The 22,366-nt window shown below is 58.2% G+C and overlaps 1 protein-coding gene across 9 annotated transcripts in view; it reads left to right on the top strand.

Annotated features, from left to right (window-relative positions):
- Nucleotides 1-1,045: 1,045 nt before the first annotated feature.
- The window catches only part of FMNL1 (formin like 1), a 71,921-nt gene continuing 50,600 nt past the window's right edge, over nucleotides 1,046-22,366 (top strand). For all 9 annotated transcript variants that reach the window (XM_073325676.1, XM_073325674.1, XM_073325667.1 and 6 more), the window contains exon 1: nucleotides 1,046-1,551. In XM_073325676.1, the coding sequence (XP_073181777.1) occupies nucleotides 1,399-1,551 (153 nt within the window). In that variant the 5' untranslated portion in view covers nucleotides 1,046-1,398. The remainder of the gene's footprint in view (nucleotides 1,552-22,366) is intronic.

Raw genomic sequence — 22,366 nt, 5'->3', positions numbered from 1 at the left:
TCAGGGCACAAGGGGCTGCGGGGGGGGGCGTGAGGTTGGTCTCAGCTCAGGGCACAAGGGGCTGCGGGGGGGGGGCGTGAGGTTGGTCTCAGCTCAGGGCACAAGGGGCTGCGGGGGGGGGGCGTGAGGTTGGTCTCAGCTCAGGGCACAAGGGGCTGCGGGGGGGGGCGTGAGGTTGGTCTCAGCTCAGGGCACAAGGGGCTGCGGGGGGGGCGTGAGGTTGGTCTCAGCTCAGGGCACAAGGGGCTGCGGGGGGGGCGTGAGGTTGGTCTCAGCTCAGGGCACAAGGGGCTGCGGGGGGGGCGTGAGGTTGGTCTCAGCTCAGGGCACAAGGGGCTGCGGGGGGGGGGCGTGAGGTTGGTCTCAGCTCAGGGCACAAGGGGCTGCGGGGGGGGCGTGAGGTTGGTCTCAGCTCAGGGCACAAGGGGCTGCGGGGGGGGCGTGAGGTTGGTCTCAGCTCAGGGCACAAGGGGCTGCGGGGGGGGGCGTGAGGTTGGTCTCAGCTCAGGGCACAAGGGGCTGCGGGGGGGGGCGTGAGGTTGGTCTCAGCTCAGGGCACAAGGGGCTGCGGGGGCTCGCTCAGCTTTGGAAGGGGCCCGCCCGGCGCGGGGCAGAGCCGGGCCAGGCTCCCCCTGAAGAAGCAGCGGCCCGACCCGGTCCCTCCCGGCTCCAGCCCGGCTGAGTGGCGGATCTGGGCCGCGGAGCTGGGGGCTTTGGGACCCTGGAGCCCTCCCGCTCCCGCGGCTCTGCGCTCTGCTCCCGGCAGGTGCCTGGGCCCTGCCTCCCCGGGCCATGGCTCCTGCCTTGGGGGAGCGGGCGGAGCCGCCGGCCCCCGGCTCTCCCTAGCGCCCTTGGCCGTGGGGCCGGCCGGGGAGGGGCCGTTGCCGGGCAGGGGCTGCAGCCCGGGGCCAGAGGCACCCGAAGTTACAAACAGAGACAGCGAAACACGAGCCCGGCTGCAGCTTCGCTTCCTGCCCAGCGCGCACCGCGGAACCGCAGCCCCTGCAGCTGCTCCCTGACTTCCTCCCCCAGCCCCAGCCCCAGCCCCAGCCCCAGCCAGCGCCTGCTGCAATCGCCGCGCCGAGCTGAGCCGAGCCGCGCCGCGCCGCGCCGAGGCGACCCCCTGGGAGCCGCTGAGACCCGCCCGCGTGGAGATGGAGCCCCGCAGGGGAGCAGCCGCGCCTGGCGCCCGCTGCTGATCCGCGGGGGCGGCTGGGAGTGCGGGGAGCTCCTGGGACAGCCCCCCTTGGGTGCCGGCGGGGGCTCGGAGCTGGCCCCGCTGTCGCCCGACCCCTCGCGCGTTGGGAGGAAAGTTTCCTCCTTTTTGGCCCCTTCCTCTTTTCCAATCTGGATTTGGGAGCCTGGAAGCAGCTTTCTGGGCTGGGCAGGAGCAGCAGGATGGGCAACGCGGCCGGTAGCATGGACCAGGCTCCGGCGAAGGAGACTAAGACCCCGCCACCAGCGACAGCTCTGCCAGCCAAGCAGCCTGCAGCGCCGAAGCAGCCCATGCCCAGCGCTGGGGAGCTGGAGGAAAGATTCACCCATGTGCTGGTAAGTCACTGTGCCCCCAGGCCCGCCCGCCCACCTGCATTCCCTGTGGGTCCCTGTGGGGAACAATGTGCAGTGACAGCCTCTATTATTTAATGGCCAGAGGATGTCTGAGGGTGCATCGCACCCAGGGGGACCTGTAACCTTCCCCCTCTGGCTGGCCTGTAAGACAACTTTCTGGACTTGCCCATTGGAGCAGGGAGGGCCTCAAAGCGGCAGGCCCCATGGTGTCCAAGTCACTGGGGTGGTGGGGCCACACACAGGACTGGCCAGCCCAGCCCCCATTTCAAGCCAAGCAGGATGGTCTGGTGTCCAGAGAGAAGGTCACCAAGACCTTCCACTCCTTCCTTGAAGCTAGTGGGTGAAGCTTCTTGGCCTCTCTCCCTCGGGGAGGAAATATCAGGCCTCCTGGAGAAATTTTGCTGTGGGCGGGTGTGTAAGAGCACTGGAAAACCCGGCTGACATCAGGCACCTCTGGGGGCACCCCACTGCATGGCCACCCGGTCACACGCCCGCCCTGAGCTCCACAGGCACCATAACTTCTCCCTCCTGCGTTCTGGTTACATGACCTTACCTCGGCTGCCTGGCTAGCTGGGCCGGTGCCTTGCAAACGGAAGCAGATTTCTCTCTGCTTTCAAAAAAGAGAGAATGGATGGTTCACAATGTCAATTTAAAATGGACGGGCGTTGGCCAGGGGAACCCCCCAGGCAGGAGCAATGAAGTTCTGACACATCACTTCCCTCCCCCTTTGATGTGTAATTTGATTCAATGCCTTGATCTTTGGGATTGTTGGGAGACAGACCTGGGGGGAAGGGGTTAAATTCTAACCCAGAGATTTAGTGCTTGGCCCACTCCTGGCACGGCCTAGAATTTTAGATGTTTTGGAAACTGTCGTTTGTCAGATTGCATCATTGGTCCAACTAGTCCGTGATCCTGCCTTTGGCAGCAGCCAATGCCTGATATTCCAATGAAAGTGTGTGTGGGTGTAATGCACTCAGCCCCCTGTGCAGTGCTGCACACCAGAGGAGGTGAACCGTTCCTTCCTGACCTCTGCAGCCATCAGTTTGTGTCCTTAAGTTGCATGGCAGTGCGTCTTTGGTATTTGGAGTCCATCCTTGTTTTAAATCTAGTCTCAGACTTGACATTCTGCCCTCCTGCAGCAAGGAATTCCTCAAGTTGTTTATATGCTGCTTCAATTTGTTGCCCTCTAATTTAATTGAGTGGCTTCTCCCCCCTCCCCCCACCCCCCATCCAGTTATGGGACAAGCACAAACAGAAGGGAACAGTCCAGCTTTCACAGTCACTAGAGCTCTTTGAAATCTTCAACACCTCGGTCAAACCCTCTTTAATGCTACTGGTTTCCATGCTAAACAATATTTGATTTTGAAATTCCTTGTTTTAGAGACACCTCCCCCCCCTTTCATCCTTGTCACCAGCTTTGCTCTCCTTCTTCTAGGCCTTTTTCAGCCTCTTCTCCACCTCAGGACGAGGTGATGAAAACTGGGCACAGAGCTGCACATTGGGTTCCACTCCTGGTTTAAGTTAAGAGGCCGTACTTAAACCATATTGTGAATTGCATTTTTCCCCTTTTATCCCATTTGGGGAGCTTGCTGCTCCTGATTCCTTCACTCCTGGGGCGAGTCCTAACTCATGTCTCAGGGGCTCTCCCAAGTTCAGCGTCCATCTGTTTGCCGCTGCATGCTGCACTTGATCAAGTTGTAACAAGGCTTGGGGCACCGTTTTCAGAAAGTGCATAAGGGAGACTAAGCTCCTGAGTGCCTGAGTCTCTTTTGGAAATGGGATTTCAGCTCCTCGCACTCTTGGTCTTGCCTGTACAGTTGCTGGGACCAAGCCGTGTTAGACACACATTGAAGTGGTGGGGCTTCTACTGTGTAATCCCTCCACAGCACCTACCGCAGACACTCTGGTGACAGGTGCTTTACACGTTCCCTAAACTGGTCCTTTCCCCTCCTGTCATTCTGCCAAGTCCTTCAGTACCTTCACGTCCCCTTGGCGTTTCTCACAATCTCCTCCATCATGGGTTGTTGTTTTTTTTTAAAGGATGCGTGGTCTTGTGGTGAGATCACAGGTAACGAGGTTAACTGGGTTCTATTCCTGCCTCTGCCACTGGCTTGCTGCGTGGCCTTGGGCAAGTCCTTTTCCCTTCTTGAGCCTCAGTTTCCCTATCTGTAGCATGGGGATAAGCTTCCTCCCAGCAGGGCTGTGCGACTTCATTCAGTGATTTTTGTACAATGCTTTGAGCTCCAGGCGAAGACTAGCGAAACTAGCCCAAATGACTTCATATCATCCTTGGTGCCCTCCATATACACAGTGAATTGGATGGTCCAGTCCTGAGCTCCTGGGCGCTTCCCTTGCATGACCCTTTATTTCCTGTCAGTTAATCAGAGCCTACACACAACAGGAGCTTTGCTCTGTGAGTATTTCCCTTAATAGTCTCTTCACAGTGTCATGGATTTTGAGACCAGATGGGACCATGATGATCATCTAGTCTGACCCCCTGTGCAGGCCAGCCAGGGAATCTTGCCCCAGGAGCCTAGAACTCCTGCTTGAGCTACAGCCTAGGAAGGCCCCTGGCGGGGGTCTTGTTTTGATCTGACTTTTAACAAAGCCATGTCTGTGCACCTCCCAAAGGCTGGGGGAAGGGGTTAGCCATGCAGTTCAGAGGGACCAGTAGAACGTGGGCAGCTTGAGTTTACTGCCCTCTGTAAGCCTGGAAAGAGCCACTTCCTTGCTGCCCCTGGCAAGAGAAGGAGGCTCGGCTCTCAGTTCCTGCAGCTTTTGCTGTAAAAATACAAAGTTTCTGGCTGTTACAGACACACAGCAAAGATTGCACATGAGACTCTGGTACCACCCAGGCAGTGCCCCATGGGATGTTCCTAGTGTTGAGCCCAGCACAATTGACAAGACTCTGGTCAGTTTTCACTACTGCTGTTTAGCACCTGGCAGTCCTTAAACTGACAAGGATCATGTTGGTTTCACTCTGCTGCTGGTTGGGAAAGCTCAGGTCAAGGCTGATGCATTCTTTTCAAGACTTTGCCGTCTTTTACACCAATTGCAGGAGTGGGTGGCTTAGTAATCAGTACCAGGCCTGGAATTCCTGCCTTGCCTGGAACACCGGCTCTACCATCAGCAACGTCCACCGACCCTTTCGTCCTTGTATGTGCCATAGATACATGGGTTCTATGCAGTTGCGGGTTGAGGGGAAGGCGGGGGGGGGTTGGGCCTGGGTTCTTTGTTCAAAATTTGCCTTCCATTGCAGGGGTGGTTGAATTTCTGTGGTTCTATGTTTATAGGTTACATGCCGCTTGGGGCAGGGGCTATATGAGGGTAAGATGACGATTATATCTACAGTGTGCTCCCAGGATGTGTTGCTCCCAGCGCTGAAGGCTGAGCATGGTCTGCGGGTTACAGCAGGGGACTGGGAGTCAGGATTTCTGGGTTCTGTTACTCCCTGGCTGGGTGGCCATGGGCCTCTGTTTCTCCATTGGGAAGATGGGGACATTGTGAAGCTGATAGAATGCATGCAAAGCCGTTTATGATCCTGGGCTGAAAGGTGATGAGAAGAGCAAAGTAGCATTATTAGAACAGCGTGTCTTAGTCCCATCCGGACCTCCAGGACCCTATGCCTAGCTCTGCAAGAGGGAGTTCACAGCAGGGTGCCTGCTTGCAGTAACTTGGGAACTCTGACTCTTGTGAAACATTGCTGATGTCCCAATCTCTCTTCCTCCTTCCCGTGGACTCCCCCATGCCAGAGCCTGCTCTGAGCATGGGGGGTGGTTTTTGCTAGGCATGCAGGAATTGGAGCCTGGCATTTATCTAGGTCCCAATCCTTCTAAATCTGCTTGTGAACTTTCACAGCCCTCTCTAAACGCTTCTCTGTAATGGCAAGTTGGTGGGTAAAACATTACCCTCAGCAGGAGCCTGCATGCTGGTTAGTTCAAAGTTTATTCACAAGAGTGGTTGGTTGCTGGTATCTGCGTTGCGTTGTGGGTGCAATTCATGTGCATACCATCCCATGCTCTCTGGCAGCTCCTGGCAGCTGTAGCTGCACCAGCAAAGTGGAAATGTTGGGGCTTGGCTGGGCTGGGCTTGGGAGGCAGCTGGGATGGCACTGCAGCCCCATGCAAGTTCCCTTGGACTAGAACCAGCTAGGTCTTTCTACAGAGAGAGATTTGCAGTGTGGGTCAAGCATGTGGCCTAATGCATTAGCCTTTCACCCCCAGAGACCAGGACTGCAACAGGACTGAGGTTACCAGTGGGTGGGTTTCTGAATCCTTCTCATGCCATCGGACATCACTTAGGACAAAGCTCTGCCATCCCTGTCTATCCTGGAGATCTCTCTGTGTTGTAAAGTCCCCTGCTGGGGACTGCCCCTTGGCAGTCACCCTGTAAGATGTGCCAGCAGGAGTTGTCATTTCTCAGAGGGCTACCCAAGCTGGACAGGTCAAATGGTAGGGACCAGCCAAAAGGCAGAACTCTGGCCCTCCAGGACAGGGGATGAGCAACGGCCTATCCCCACAGAACAGTCACGTCACAGAAACACAGCAAGGGATGAGGACACAGTCACACAGTACAGCAGGAATGGAAACCTGGGCTCAGGAGAAGCCAGGCCTGGCAGTTACAGAGGTCCTGCAGGAGATGGCCGAGGGGCAGGCTGAACTGTGGTAAGGGGCTGAGGACTGGGCTAGCAGAGGATGAGCCTGTAAGTCAGGAATGAGGTACTCTGGCAGAGCTGGGGGTGGGATAGCAGGGGGCTGGGGGTTGGAATTGCGGGGCACTGGCAGAGCTGGGGGACGGGGGACAGCCCAGGGCTGGAATTGCAGGGGGATTGCAGGTCAGGATTCCTGGCTGTAGTCAATGCTTTTTATCCTTGATTATTAAAGCCTTTTCTCCATGGCGAGTTACACTGGAATTGCTCTAGCGGAATAGCTGTTCCTCTAGAACTTCCCCATGGGAACAGAATAAAGTCAGTCTAATCTGGAATAAAATCGCTTTTCCTTTGGAGAAGAGCATCCACCCAGAGGTACTCTGCTGCAGCATTACCCGTCAGCTTCTCCGCCTGGACGTGCCCTCGGTCCAGGCTTGGGAGGGATTCCCACTGGTGCAGCTTTTCCAGGGGCAGTTTGTGAGAATTCCCCGGTGCCCACAAGCCTGCAAGCCCAGGTGCTTCTCCGCTGGCACCGAGAGGGGGGGAGAGGTCCGGAATGGAAGATGGAGCTGGGAATTGAGGCCAAAGATGCGGGGAGGGGAATGTGAGCAGGGGCTGAAGGCAGGCCCGGCCAAAAATAGCAGAATGAATTTTCAGCTGGGCTGGCGAGGCCTCATGACCCCTCCCTCGCAACAGCTCTGTTCCGAATTTGGCTGTGGGGCTTATGCGCAGGCCGGGAGGGGGCTCAGAAGATGGGAACTGGGGGGGGTGTTGCCAGCTGGGGATAACAACAGTGGGAGCTGCGGTTCCAGGGCAGGGCAGGTGAACCTCCCCCGATGCAGGTTCTACAAACTCCCTTTCTTCACCCAGGCAGGTTTTTCTTTCTCCTCCTCAGATCTAAAAGCGACCAGCAGAATCCAGGTGGGGTCATGAGGTAGGGAAGCGATTTGGGCTTCTCTAAAGCCCCAGGGAATTCCAACCCCGTTACCAGGGAAAGCAACAACCAGCTCTGTGAGCTCACTGGGCTGTCTACACCAGGCCTGCGCAGTGTTCGTGAACAGTGGGTTTGCTTCAGTGAATCAGAGCACATCCATTTGGCCAGCCTCTCTGGCTCCTGCTGCACTCCTGTAGCCTGCCGCGTTGGAGCAGCCGTGGCCCCCACTGGATCTTATCATTGGTCCATCTTGCCTGGCCTCCTACGCTCACCACACCAGTCCAACCAGTGGACCAGCTGGGCTCCAGTTCTCAGTTTCCAAGTGCTCAGCACCCACAACTGGGACCAGATTCTCCACCGAGCTCTGAGCCCACTGTGCTCTGCTCTTCTGAAAAACTGGCTCTTACTCTGGTGCTTAAAATGGGAGCTGAGCACTTTGGAAAATCTGGCCCGGAGGAAGCTCTCTTGAAGACTCTGGCCACAATCTAATTTAAAAAATAGCACTGCACAAAATCGGTGCCACACATGTTGAATGGATTAAAAGCTGGCCAACTGATAGATCTGAAAAAGGACTTGTTAATGGGGAATCGTCATCCAGCAGGGGTGTTTCCAGTAAGCTCCCACAGGGATCTGTGCTTGGCCCATTGCTAGTCACTGTCTGTATTAAGGATCTGGAACAAACTATAAGCATTGCTGGTAAAGTCTGCAGATGAGACACGCTGAGCAAGTGGTAAACAATGATGGGAACAGGTCATTCCTACAGAGTGATCTGGATAACTGGGTAGGATGGCCTCACATGCACAATGTGTGTCTTCATGCAGGTAGTTGGAAGGTCAGACCCCTCGGAACAAAGAACATAGATCACACTCACAAGACAGGGCAAAAAGTCCTTCTCCAAGGGTGGCTTATTCTTTCAGGGATCAGCATAAACTGTGTCTCCACTAGGAACACAGCAAGCCCTTCCAGGTGCAGACCAGGCCTAAGGGAGCGAATGCAATCTGTGCATGTGGAAGGAGGGAGGTGAAGGTGCATTGGTATGGCATTGGTGAGACTGTTCCTGGCTGCTGTGTCCAGGGCTGGTGTCCACCCTTCAAAAGGGATGTTGACAAATTGCTGAGAAGAGACCTGCAGCCCAGCTTTAGGGAGAGAAACTGAAGAAGCTCAGTGTATTTAGTTAAGGTTGAGAGGTGACATAATTATGGTCTGCAAGTCCCTATGTGGGGAGATTTCTGATAGCAGAGGGCACTTTAATCTAGCAGACAAAAGCATAACGAGATCCAGCGGTGTGGAGCTGAAACTAGAGAAACTCAGATTAGAAACAAGGCACAATTTATAACCATTAGAACAACTGACGTAGGGTTCTGTGGCCTGGAGCCTTTACATCATTGGGTGTGTCTTTCTCACGGCCCCGCTCTGGCTCAACCAGAAGGTCTGGGCTGGGTGAGGTTCTCTGGCCTGTGTTATACAGGAGGCCAGACCCAATGAGCACAACGATCCCTTCTGGCAGCACACGCAATGATTCTCTTCTCCAGCCCAGGCAGTGACCCATTCCTGCCATTCTTTTATAAGGCTCCTCTGCAGCTGAGCAGCTTGACCCATGCTGGGGCTGAGCGCTGCGGACTCCCCCTCCTACCAAGCCCAGAAGTTACTGAACAGGTTAGACCCATCTGCCCCTCTGTACAATCCTGCACTGGAGTGGGTTGGGGTGGAAGGAGCTCCTGCTGCTTGGCAGCCCTTCCCTGGTCATACTCCCCAGCACCTGGACTGGCAATGAATCTTGTCCCCAGTCACCGTCCCTGCCTCCTCCGCACGACTGCCTGCCCCGTCTGGCCGTGCGGCCCCGCCCTGACCCGTGGGCTCTCTGCCGGCTGCCTGGGCGGGCGCTGCACCTGGGCCTGTGAGGTAGCGGAGGGAGCGCGGACCTGGAGCCGCGGGGGGTGTGGGAGGGGGTGTGAGAGGCTGGGACCGAGGGTGGCTGAGCAACCACAGTGACTCCATGTGCAGAGAGAAGCTGCTGCTTGCTCTTAAAATAGAGGTGGGAGCAGCAGGCGCCTGCTCTGTCACAGCAACAAGCTAAGCAGCCTCCAGCGTCTTAGCAGCTCCTTGCGTCAGCCGTGGAGCGCGAGCGGCGGGTTCTCTCCTGGCATCAGGGTCCCGGGAGGGCCGAGCAGACCCCATAGCTGGTGCTGCGGGTGGGAGGGGGGAATGCTCCAAGCCTGGGGACCTGCTCGCTTCCGGCCCCCGGAGCCTCACCTCGTAAGGGATGGAGACCTGACCCAGGGAGCAGAGTCAGTGGCCTTGGCTTTTGGAAGCCTGTGCTGGTCAGCCCGGGCCAGGGCAGGGGCTGCCTGGCTCTGCGTGACGTTCCCACGAAGTGGGGGCAGCTCTGGACCTACCTGATCTGAACAACTCACTGAGCTGGAGCCAGTAGGTGTTGCAGTGAGGAGCCGGCCCTGAGGCCAGGTTAAGCACCACCAGAGACCCTGGGCAGGAGGCAAGCCGGGCCCTGCTGCCAGGTGAGGCTCCTGTCAACCCTGAGCCTGGGGCAAGGCGACTGGCCCTGCTCCTCAGATGGGGTCAGTGGGTTTGGGGCCAGAGGCTGCTCAGCTAAGCCCTGGCTTTCCTTGCGGGCCCAGCCCTGCTGCCCCCCGACCCAGCTGAGCGCCGTGAAGGCATGGGGGCCTTGGGAGTGGCTCGGCCAGTTGCTGCAGGGGGGTAGATGCACTTTATTCTTTCTTGGGGGAAAATGTGCTGAACAAATTCCAAACTTGGGCAGGGAATTGGAGTCTGTTTCTGCCTCCCCCATTCCCCTGGGCAGGTCGGGGTATCCTGCCCCAGCAGGGCTGAGGGGGGCGTTTCTATTCCAGTAACACTAGAGGCCCCCAGTGAGATCAGGGCCCATTGTGCTGACACTGAAGACACAGGCGACCTGTGGCCCCTCAGGCCCCGCGATGTGCCCAAGGTCACCCAGCAGCTCAGTGTCCAACTCTGGAATAGAACCCAGGCCTCCTGATGCCCAATCCAGGGCCTTACCCACTAGGCCATGGTGCCACCATAGCTTGCATGGGAGGGAAGATCTGACTCTTGCACCTGCCATGTATTCTGAGTGGTCCGGTAAAGGTCTAGGTGGGCTCCAGGGGTCTGTCTCCCCACCATTGCTGTCGCCTACTGCAGAGGCAGCCGCCATGCTGGGGAGTGCAGCAATCGCTCCCCGGTGGCTTGTCTCCGTGGGGCCGTTGCAAGTGGATCTGTTGGGGCCTGGGTGCAGGATGCCTGAGAGCAGGGGTCCAGCAGGGTGGGGTGAACAGGACAGGTTCCTGTCTGATCCTGGAGCCGGTCGAGAGACAACTGGAGCAGTGGCAAACCTGGCAGTGGCAAACCTTCAGCCTACTTCAGGGAGGAGTGTGAACCATTGCTCCGGCCGTACTCCGCTGACCTGGGGCCAGGACTCCTGGGTTCTGTTCCTTTCTACCATCCTCTGTGTGACCGTGGGCCCGTCACTGCTCCTCTCTGGGCCTGGGTCTCCTCTCTGTGCCATGGGGACAATCTCCCTCCATCCGGGTGAGTGTGAGAGCTGACCATGGGCAGGGATTTGAGAGCTTCTGATGGTGATGCTAGTAGTGAGGGGCAACGCGAGGCTCCTGCCTTTCAGACACAAGCTGGGCTGGTGATTATTCCCACACCAGATCTGGGTGCGGTTCGTGCATCTCTTGCTCAGTGTGAGACGCGTCTTTCCTGCTTGTGCTCGGACTGGCTCCAGCTGAGCCGCTCCTTCCCCCGAACCTCGGGAGATGGACTCTGCGAGGCTGCCCTGTCCCTCACTTCCCAGGGCAGAGCCCCCTCCCACCGCACGTGTCTGCCCCTGCACTGATCGTCAGGGTCACCTCAGGACCAGCCCCTGAGTTTTTGTGGGTCTGCCCCACATGCTGGGTGGAGTGATGCCATTCTAAAAGCTTGAGATGGAGAAGGCCTATTGGCTCATGGAGACACCCCCCCTGCCCCCCAAGCAGGAGTGGTCCCTCTTGTAATGTGCTAGTTTTAAACGTCCCGAGCAATGGAGGCTCCACCAGACAGAACCCTCCGCCTCAGCTCTCTTCCCCCACGTGGCGATTCCTGGGGCTTCCCCTGCAGGAGCTCTCTCCCAGGCCCCAGCTCCCTCTGCCTCCCAGCGTGAGGCTCCGATCCCTGGATATCCTGGGTGACGTTCCCTGGACGCACCTGCCACTCCCACTTGGCAGCAGTGACCCTGGCTCCTGATGCAGGGCCCAGCCCAGGAGACCTCTGGGTCTATACAGCGCCATGCATCTCATGGCTCAGCCTAAACTGTCCCTTTTAACTTCATCCCCCATCACTTCTACCTGCACCATCCCAGGCCCCCAGTTCATCCCCCTGCCTCCGCGGTGGAATTTGCAGTCACTCCGCTCTGAGCACCGTGTGCTGTTCAGAGCTGTACCACGGCATAGCCTCCCAATGCTCCCGCAAAGCTGGGGATCAGCCACCCTGCCCCACGCTGGGATGTTAAACAGCTGCCATGCTCAGCCCTCAGCAGTGGCTGCATTTCAGTGCTAGGGGATGTGCTCCGTTTGCAGGGAAAGGCATTGTATAAATGGAAGTGCTTTGACAACTGTTCTCCCCAGAGGCAGCATTGACTTCTGGGCTCCAGAAATAAGCCGTGGTGCCCTGGGTGGGGCATCGGGTCAGGGAGGGTTAATATGGCACAGATGGCAGAAGCCAGCAGTGATTAGCCTAGGTGGATGAATAACCCCCAGTGATTAGCCAGTTAGGCCTGTCTCCTTGCTGGTCCCTGCCGTGCTGGGGCGCAGAGTCTCCAGAGTGGATCTGGTTCGTCTGGTTGTGGGACAATGTATTGAAGCCGTCAGTTCGTCAGCCGGGCCCAACCCTCAGCTCCCACTTCCCCAGCCCCGGGGGAAGGGAATGAAGGCGGCCATCCACACAGGACACGCCTAGTGCTCAGCCAAGTCTGCTCCAGGTGCCCTGGATCCAGCTCTGCTTCTTTCCCCTCTCAGCAGCTAGAACCATAATCCCCGCCTGGGGCCAAGCAGGCCCAGGCCAGGGGCACCTGCATTTCAAGGCCATAACCCTTCATTGCCCATGGCCTTATGCCCCCGGTTCCTGTGGCCCAGCACCTGTGGGGCTGATCCGAGCACTTGAGTCTCTGCCCCTGGGGCCAGGACTCCAATCCAGTCACCCCTGAAATAAGTGGGGGTCTCTCATCAGTGCCCAGTGCAGAGATGGCTGCATGCCAACAGCATGGTGCCACTGGCCCCAGCTTCCCGGGAAGGTCGCTCTGGGCTCTGAGAAGCTCAGGACTGCAATAGCGGGTGGAAGCCAGCGTAGTGCTGGCCAGCATTAGCCGTGTCTCAGTGCCACGGGCACTGGGCCAGCTAGGAGGGTTTATGGAACCCAGTCACCAGCCTCCGTCAGCTGAACCCTTCAGCTCTGATAGTTGGCCAGCTGCTTTCCCTCCTCGCTGGGCAGCCCCCACGCGGGTAGCAAGTGCCTCATCCCAGCCCTGGTTGGGAGTCGGAGCGAGTCCTTTTTTCCCCTCTGATACTCCGCCTGGCACCATGGCAGCAGCATGGTCCCTGCCAGGTGCCTCCTTGGCACTGTATCAGGAGGGTTGGCGGCTTGTGGGGGAGTGTAAAGCCCCCCCCCCCCCCGATTCGGGGGCCAGAGGCTCGTCTTCATCCCTCCTGCTCTGCAAGGGGCCCGGAGCCCAGGTGGTTGCATCTGCTGAATAATCCGCTCCCTTCCTTGGGGAAGAGCCGAACCTTGGGCCATCAAGAATGCAGGCAGCGGCTGCGCTGCCCGGTGTCCGGCGTGGCCATGGCAGCAGCAGGCAGAGCCCAACAGCACGTGGAGGGTGGGCGCAGAGCCAGCGGCACCGTGCAGTACGGCACCTCGGGGGAAGGAGGCCCCTGGAGCTCGTTTGGCCACGCAGTCCCTATGCACAGGGCCCATACGGCTGGATACTGACCAGCCCCAGGGGCACAGGCGCAGGTGTGGAGGAGGGTGGAGGAGCTCATGGGCATGTTACCGGGCCCAGTTTGTAAACAAGCCAGGGGAGCGTCGGGGCTGGGGGGGCCACAGGAGCAGGTGCCGAACCTGTGGGGCTTGTTGAACCTGCCCGGGGTGCGGGGGGGGAGGGGTCGGAGGCCCCTCTGCATAGCTTGGGGGCATGATCGCGGCTGGCGCCCAACAGGGCCCTCGGAGTCCAGTGTCTCCAAAGGGCAGCATGGGGGGCTGGGGTGGGGACCCATGAGCATCCCCAGAGTGGGGGGTTCTGGGGACTCCCCCATGAGGAGTCTCCCCTGGGGCTGCTGCTGTACTGGCCCCTCCATCAGCATGAGCTGGACTCTGGCCGCAGTCCTCTCCATGCCCCACTACTCCCGCCCACGACCAGCTCCTGGCACCCTAGGGTGCTCCTGCATTCTACCCCCTGTCCTCGCCCAAGAGCAGGCTGAGGCCCCTGCCCTGGGAGTTCCCCCTCTCCCCAAGGTGCCAGGAGCACGTGTTTCTCGACGGGAAACCGAACCCACAGGGAGGGCCCGGCATTTTCTCGCTCTGCTTCTCGTGCCACAACTCGCTGAAGCCACCCGTGATGGCAGCCAGGGGAGCAGCAGGGCGGCTGCTTCCTGCCCCTCGCTGCCTGGCCGGCCTCAGGGGCACTGGGAAGCGGGAGGGAGGGGGACCCCCCACGAGCCGCAGCCACCGCCCAGCTGCTCCCAGACAGGCCCTGGGTGCTGCTGCCAGGCCAGGCTGTGCTGGCGGGAGGTGGTGACAGGAAACAGCGCGGCTGCCTCTGGGAAAGGGCTGGTGTTGAGCTGTAGCTGTGGCTGCCCTCCCGCTTGCCTGCTGTGTGTCCGCCCATGGGTGGCTTCCGTGTGATGGGGCCTCTGCGTGTGCTCCAAGCGTGTGCCCGTTTCTGGGTGCCCCCGGGCATGTGCCCGTCTCTGGGTGCCCCTGGGGTGTGCCCCGGGCATGTGCCCGTCTCTGGGTGCCCCTGGGGTGTGCCCCGGGCATGTGCCCATCTCTGGGTGCCCCTGGGGTGTGCCCCGGGCATGTGCCTGTCTCTGGGTGCCTCTGTGGGTGTGCCCCGGGCATGTGCCTGTCTCTGGGCGCCCCTGTGGGTGTGTGCCCCAAGCGTGTGCCTGTCTCTGGGCGCCCCTGGGCATGTACCTGTCTCTGGGTGCCCTTGGGGTGTGCCCTGGGCATGTGGGCAGACCCTGGCTCATGTTATACTTCGTTTCGCTCTCTCTCATCTGTTCTCATCACTGAGCGGTCAGGTGGGATTAGCATACTTGCCAGCTGGCTTGGCTGGGCCAAGGCAGCCCCTGGCTGCATCCCCACCCCCCACCCCCCCAGGGGCTGCTGCTGCTTTGTCTCCACATCATCCCTCGATCTGCCTGGGTGACAACCCTGGAGCCTCACCCCCCATCCTGCCACCAGCGTGGGAGAGCGAGTGCAGTCTACTGACTGGGGCACCGCCTTGGGACTCAGAGACTTGGGTTCGGCTCCCAGCACCATCCTGACTTGCTGGGTGACAGTGGCTGACTCCCTTCCCCCTCTGCACCTCAGTTTCCCCTCTCAGCTCTTGTCTGTTCAGGCTGTGAGCTCCTTGGGGCAGGGCCTGTCTCTCTGGGTGCCTTTGCACAGCAGCCCCTGGGCCTGTCTCGATGCCCCTGGGCTCGTGCTGCCACCCTGAAAATTGCCGTATGGATGGTACAGCTCGGGCTCCAAAGCCTGTGGGGTGGGGCGTGGGGTGTGGGGCTTCAGAGCCTGAGCTCCAGCCCAGGTCACGGCTTCAAGGCGCTGTCTGCACAGCTGTTCTGAGCCCATCAGCCAGAGCCTGTCTCAGCCTGGGCTCGGAGGCCCGCTGTTGCGGGCTCTTGCTGGCTGCGTAGCTGTACCCATGTGTCTGTTCCATGCCTGGCATCATGGGGCCCTGATCTTGGTGGAGCTCTGGGTGCTGCTGGCATACAAATGCCAGCATGTCCAAGGTTGCCCTTCTGGCTCCCACCCTACCCTGCCTTCCCTCTGGAACAGTTTCTCTGGGCTGGGTCAATGACTTTTGCCCTTGGCCAGGCAGGACCCCCTCTGGGCTAAAGGCGCTGGCGTAACCCGATTGGAGAGGGTCCTCTGGTCCAGCTCAGACTAGAGTCTGAGCCCGAGTCTTCAGCCACCCCCAGCGGTGCCCTGTTTCCTGAGGTTTCAAAACGTGTCTGAACCACTCTCTGTAGGACACACAGGGCCCTGCAGTGGGCATCAGGACTCCTGGGTTCCCAGCTCCGCCACTCACTGCGTGATCTGGGGCAAGTCATGGCCTCTCTCTGGGCCTTGGTTTCCCCGTCTGTAAAATGGGCTAATGATGCTCATGACCAGAGATCAGTGGATGAGAGTGCTAAAGCAGTGCAGAGCATTCTGATCCTTATTTATGTGAGGCCATGGGTGCCTGGGACAGGGCAGAGAGAAGTAAGGTGGCAGCCCCCTGCCTGGCACAGCGAGGTGCGTGTGTTGGGGTGGGGCTGCCGGGGAAGCCTGGGCTGAGATCGGAGCCCAGTTGCCTCGTTATCTGCAGCCCACACAGCAGCTGAGGGAACGCAGCCGGGAAGGAGCCAGATGGCTTAGGTCGGTGTCCCCAGGAATCCCAGCCCAGCACGGGCTGGTGCCTCTCTGGCACTGCTGTGGAATAGGGCCAGCGTCCCGCGCAAACCTTGCCCTGTGTCCCCCAAGTGGAGCAGTGTTGCCAGCCCAACGAGCATCGATTCCTGTGCCAGGCGGGAGCAGGGGAGCCTGCTGCCTTCATGTCTCAGGCTGCCGACTGAAGCGCAAGGGACCCGCTGTCGTTGCCAAATATAGGCCAGGTTTCCCTGGGGAGGCAGCTGCCTGCTCCACAGCCCTGCTCTGCGGGACCTCAGGTGACTGCATGCCAATCGGATCAGCACAGAGCTCCTCGGGCACTGGAGCCTGGATTTGGGGCAGAGCTCCTGGGGGTGGGATCTGGTGCTTTGGTGGCACAGCCCACTGGAGGCCCCCTGCCACCCCCCCGCCACCCCATGGCCCTGCCTGTCTGAGGAGTGGCAGCAGGGGTCAGAGTTAAGATCATTGGGGAAGTCTGAGCTTTTTGGAGATGTTGTTTTAGGCTCTCTGCAGACTCAGGCAGTCACATTCCGGTCACGTTTTTCAAGCTTTTTCTTTACATCTGCAAAGGCTGGAAATGTAATGTTTTCAAATGACAGCTGAGATCCTGGGGTCCTAGCCACGGGGTCATAAGCCCGATGATTTAGTCCAGTCCTGGCTGCAAACAGTATTGAGCACACATATGGGAAAGAGACATGGTAGGAGCTGCTGGCTCTCACTCCTCTGCTCAGGCCATTACATCAGCCTCTCCCTGCTGGGTCACCAATGTCCCTCTAAACAGGAAAAGTGGTGCACAATGGCCCATTTGTGGAATCGGTATAGCTGGGGATTGCACTGGTTAACTGGCAACAAGAAGAAGTACTTTTTCACACAGTATACAACTAACCTGTGGAACTCATTGCCAGGGGATGTTGTATAAGCCAAAAGTATAACTGGGTTTAAAAAAGAATTAGACAAGTTCATGGAGGATAGGTCCATCGATGGCTATTAGCCAGGATGGGCAGGGATGCAACCCCGTGCTTGGGGTGACTCTAAACCTCCAGCTGCCAGAAACTGGGAGTAGAAGACAGGGGTGGATCACTCCAGAATTGCCCTGTTCTGTACAGTCCCCCTTGAAGCTCTGGCACTGGTCACTGTCAGGGACAGGATACTGAGCTAGATGGACAATTGGTCTGACCCCATGTGGCAAGTCTTACGCTCTTATATTTGTATTGCAGTGGTCCCCAGAGCACCCAGTTGAGATGGGGCCCTACTGTGTTCACTGGTAACAGTAGGGACCATGCGGCACAAAGACTCAAGGGGCACCTGGGAGTCTGGACCCCTAGGCTGGGGTAAGCCACTAAGGCTTGGGTCCCGGCGCTATCGACTGTCCAGACAGCATGTACAAAGGTGTTAATTGGCAGTCAATTCACTGGAGTTTAAAAACTCCTATGTAGGCAATTGCCTCTGTTGCAGCTCCTTGTTTGTAGTAATAATACTGACCTACATTTATAGAGCTCCTTTTATCCCAACGCACTGTGCCATGTGGAGGGAGGAATTGCTTCACCCAGCACTGAAATGCAGCCACCTCTGGAGTGGAATGGGCAGCTGCTTAATAGCGCAAAACAATGCAACACGTTAGTTTAGAATCATAGAATCATAGAATATCAGGGTTGGAAGGGACCCCAGAAGGTCATCTAGTCCAACCCCCTGCTCGAAGCAGGACCAATTCCCAGTTAAATCATCCCAGCCAGGGCTTTGTCAAGCATGACCTTAAAAACCTCTAAGGAAGGAGATTCTACCACCTCCCTAGGTAACGCATTCCAGTGTTTCACCACCCTCTTAGTGAAAAAGTTTTTCCTAATATCCAATCTAAACCTCCCCCACTGCAACCTGAGACCATTACTCCTCGTTCTGTCATCTGCTACCATTGAGAACAGTCTAGAGCCATCCTCTCTGGAACCCCCTTTCAGGTAGTTGAAAGCAGCTATCAAATCCCCCCTCATTCTTCTCTTCTGCAGGCTAAACAATCCCAGTTCCCTCAGCCTCTCCTCATAACTCATGTGTTCCAGACCCCTAATCATTTTTGTTGCCCTTCGCTGGACTCTCTCCAATTTATCCACATCCTTCTTGTAGTGTGGGGCCCAAAACTGGACACAGTACTCCAGATGAGGCCTCACCAATGTCGAATAGAGGGGAACGATCACGTCCTCGATCTGCTCGCTATGCCCCTACTTATACATCCCAAACTGCCATTGGCCTTCTTGGCAACAAGGGCACACTGCTGACTCATATCCAGCTTCTCGTCCACTGTCACCCCTAGGTCCTTTTCCGCAGAACTGCTGCCTAGCCATTTGGTCCCTAGTCTGTAGCTGTGCATTGGATTCTTCCATCCTAAGTGCAGGACCCTGCACTTATCCTTATTGAACCTCATCAGATTTCTTTTGGCCCAATCCTCCAATTTGTCTAGGTCCTTCTGTATCCTATCCCTCCCCTCCAGTGTATCTACCACTCCTCCCAGTTTAGTATCATCCGCAAATTTGCTGAGGGTGCAATCCACACCATCCTCCAGATCATTTATGAAGATATTGAACAAAACCGGCCCCAGGACCGACCCTTGGGGCACTCCACTTGATACCGGCTGCCAACTAGACATGGAGCCATTGATCACTACCCGTTGAGCCCGACAATCTAGGCAGCTTTCTACCCACCTTATAGTGCATTCATTTAGGACAGGAAGTGGAGAAGGATTCCTTATGCAACTGAAATTGCTGGAAAGAGCTAGGGAGGCAGGAAGTAATCAACCAGACTGGCACTTGGCCCGGACATCAGGGTTAACTTGACCCTCCTCTTGTAGGGTGCTGTGGGATTTTGAATGATCACAAGTGGTCGAAGCCTTGGTGCAATGTCTCATCCAGAAGACGCCCCCCAGCAGTGCCAGCCCCACCTGGGGAACACCCTTCCAAGTGCTGACCGGGGCGATGCCCACACAGCTGTTGAGATCTGATGAGGGGGCTGGCAGGCATGGAGCATTCAGTCGGTTTACTGCCCTCTGCTTGAGGAAGCTTTGCCTCATTCTCAGCTCCCCCGGCCCGGTTATCGCTCCACATACCTGGGCAGGGACACCCAGAGCATGGTGCTGTGCCCAAGTGCTGCCCTCTGTTCCCAGGGGAGGAAGTAATGGTGTGCTGGCATGGGCGGGGTGCACAGCTGGGTGCCCTGAGCCCACCTGAGAGCGCGCAGATGTGCTGACGGCTCCCTGCAGGATGGCAGCTCCAGACCAGGGAGGAATCAAAGCAGGGTCTGATCTGGAGGCTCGGGGTGGGGGGGGCCTTAGGCAGCATGTGCTCCTCCGCTCCTGAGGCGATGGGCTGGTGACTTTCAGGTCTAGGCGATGCCAGTGCAGCATCTCGCTTGCTGAGGGCTTCACGTCCAGCAGCAGCCCAGGCAGCCAAGTCTGGGCCAGAGGCCAGTGGGGAGCTGGCAGCTCAGCTGGGAGCTGTGGGAGCACAGATGGCTGCTTTCCCTAGGGCGAGCCAAGTGGGTGGGCAGGCTCCAGTTTATTAACAGTTGCGCTTTGGAGGCTACATGAAGCACAGCGAGCAAGCTGCCCACAGCAATTGTGATGAACAAAGCCCCGGAGTATTTCTAGTACATCCCTACGAGGGACGGCAGCTCTACGTTCTGTGGGCTAGTGCTCAGGCTGGGAGCATGCCGACCTGCGAGCCCAGCTGGGCTCCTGGATCCTTAATGGAGCCCCCAGATGTATTGGAAATGGGAGAGGAGGCCAAGTGGGACTCCCTGAACGGTTGGGAGTTAGGGATCCTAGCCCCAGCAGAGTGGGGGAGGAGGGGCTGGTCACTAAGCCAGGGCAGGAACCTGCCCTAAAAGGCATTAGGACAATTAGGAAGGTGGCTCTCTTGGGACAGGAACCAAGTGCCCAGGTTCAGAGCTGCCCCGTGTCCATGGGGCCCTCACGTTGGTTTCAAGTCCCGTTGACCTGCCTTTCCTGGACTGGTGAAACGGCAGGGGTCTGCCCAACTGCGTTAGCCACCCCTGGATGGTGGCACCCAGCAGCTCTCCTTGGTCAATGACATTACCCAAAGAGGGGCTATGATTGGCGGGTGGCATTGCTCTCTCTCTGCTGGAGCGAAAGCCCCACCCCTTGCCAGCCCCTCCCGTGCCAGGCTCCACAGCCAGGACTGTGATGCGTAAATCTCTCCCATCAGGGTATCTCCGCTTTACAGATGGGCAGGGGAAGTGACTGGTTGGAGACAGGAGTTCTGGCTCCCAGCCCTGTGCTTTAGCCCCAAGATCATCCTGCCAGGGCTGGTCCATGCTGGGAAACGCCACGTTGTCCGTGAGCGACTGGGCCGTTAAACGCTGCGGGTAGGTGGGGGCGGTTGTGTGTGACGCTCAGGGAGCTGAAGGCAGCCCTGCCTGCCCGGAGTGCCCTGTGCTGTTAGTTAGCGGACCGCCTGACATGCCGCACTCGTCCTTGTGTCCACTGCTTCCTGGGTACCAGGTGGCACCGTGCAGCATAACCCGCATCCCCTCTGGCTGGTGGGCGCCGTGGGGATGGGACCCATTCCTTAGGAGAGCGCCCAGTGCAGGTGCAATGTGGGCTCTCAGCCGGCTGCTCTCAACAGCAGCACAATCCTGTTTGGTCACCTAGGCAGTGAGCGCCGGGGCTGTTGATTGTCTCAGCGAGGCTATTTCTATTTCTAGCCTCGCAGCCTGCTCTGCTCAGCTCGGCTCTGCGTGGCTGCGTGAGGGAGGGAGGAGAGACCCCGCCAGATGCTCACCCTCGTGTTTCCAAAGCAAAGGGACCGAATGAGCCAGCACGGATGGGATGAGTGTGGAGGGGAGTGAGCTGGATCCAGTGGGACCTGGCTAAACCCAGCTGTGCCTGGAGCAAGGCTCTCCCCAAACCCTGGGATGCCTTTCTGCCGCAGGTTTCCCCACTGCTGGAGAATCCCTGAGCCCTCTCCTGAGGTGGCTCCGTGTCCTCGGCAGAATCTCATCTCCTCTGAGTCGCACACACTGTCTCTGGCAGCCTCATTCATCCCGAATGCACCACAAAGGGCACTGAAGTGCAGTTAGCGGGTGGTGAGATTTCCGCTTCATGAGTGGCTTGGCAGGTCTCCTCCTGGATGCACTCCTCTCAAGTGAGCTGAGTCTCTTTCGCTTTGTTCTTGAGCAGTTTTGGTTTTAATCCCAAATCCCTCTGGGAGTGTGTTTCCTCTCATTTCTCATTAGCTGGGCTCCTAGGATGTTCTGTCCATGTTGCCCAGGCTTTGCAGCCTGGTAGCCTGATGACTTAAACTATATTGTGTGAAATGCCATGAGCATTGGCTGCCCTCCACTTTGAGCACGGTGAGAAATCTACAGGCACTTCACAGCTGTCACTGTCACCACTCAGAGTCATGGCAGCGGTGGGGCTAGAACTCAGATCCTCCTGCTCGCAAAGCACAAGCCCTGAGCCCTTGGGCTAAAGGAGAACCCCTGTTGGCAGTGTAGGGTCTATGACCCTCAGGGGAGCAGTTCTCAGTCCATCCGGTAGAGGGCGCTGGTTTACATAAAAACCCGCCAGCTCATCGCATGATGGAGGTGCATCCCCGGAGCCCCATGTGCCATTGTTCCTGCCTTCGTTGGGCAATGGCGCTTTTCCTGACAGCTGCCCCTCCCTGGGGCCTTAGCTCCTGTCTCCTTGCTGTTTGTGGGGAAAAGTGATGATTTGCTTTAGAACCAGGAAAATAACCCACACCCTGCATTAAATGTCTGTGGGGAACTGTGGGCTTCATCTCTTGAGCAGGATCTGTGGCCCCCGTCCTCTTTTAGTGCCCCTCGGGGCTCCTTTCATGGCTGCAACCCCATTGCCGCCCTGAGTCCTGGCAGGCTGCCCGGGGAGCCCCAGAAGCCCCAGGGCAGGCAGGTCTGTGTGCTCGGGCTCCATCGTGGACGCCAGGGTGGAGCATGGACTGCTGGGAGTTGTAGCTCAATGGGCCCTGTGCTGGAAGGGAGCAGGACTTTGGCCTGGTGGCTTCCTCGCTGGGTTCCCGGCACCAACACTCAGGGAGCGAGCTGCACATAATGTTACTTGGTCAGGCCCGAGCCCTCCCCCAGCACAGCCGAGCATAAGGAGAAGTGAAGTCCCGCGTGCTACCTGTTTGGAAAGGGGAAGTGAGGTCATGTCCTGTTCCCTCACGCGCGAGGCGGGGGCAGCCTCTGGAGAAGCCAACCGTTTGTGCCCAATTACCACACGAGGGGCCCAATCCTGGGACATGCCGAGCTGCCCAGGGCCCTCGCTGGCTCCCCGTCTCTCCAGATTGGGCCCTAACCGACTGCCACGGGATGGGGAAGCAGGAAGGAGCTGGGTTGAGCAACATCAGTGCTGGGAACACTGCAGCACACAACATCCTGCCGCTGAGCTAATGCCTCTAAACAGACACCGATTTCATGGGCTGAGACCCATCACGCGGCTGCACACGGCTCTCATATAGTCTCTCGGAGGGAGAGCGTTAACCGCCCTTAATGCAGCCTTTCAGATGGCAAGGGGCAATGTTCACTGGCTG

This window comes from Lepidochelys kempii, chromosome 27 (genome assembly GCF_965140265.1).
Source record: "Lepidochelys kempii isolate rLepKem1 chromosome 27, rLepKem1.hap2, whole genome shotgun sequence".
NCBI lineage: Eukaryota > Metazoa > Chordata > Testudines > Cheloniidae > Lepidochelys > Lepidochelys kempii.
This window is presented reverse-complemented; position numbering and strand designations above follow the sequence as displayed.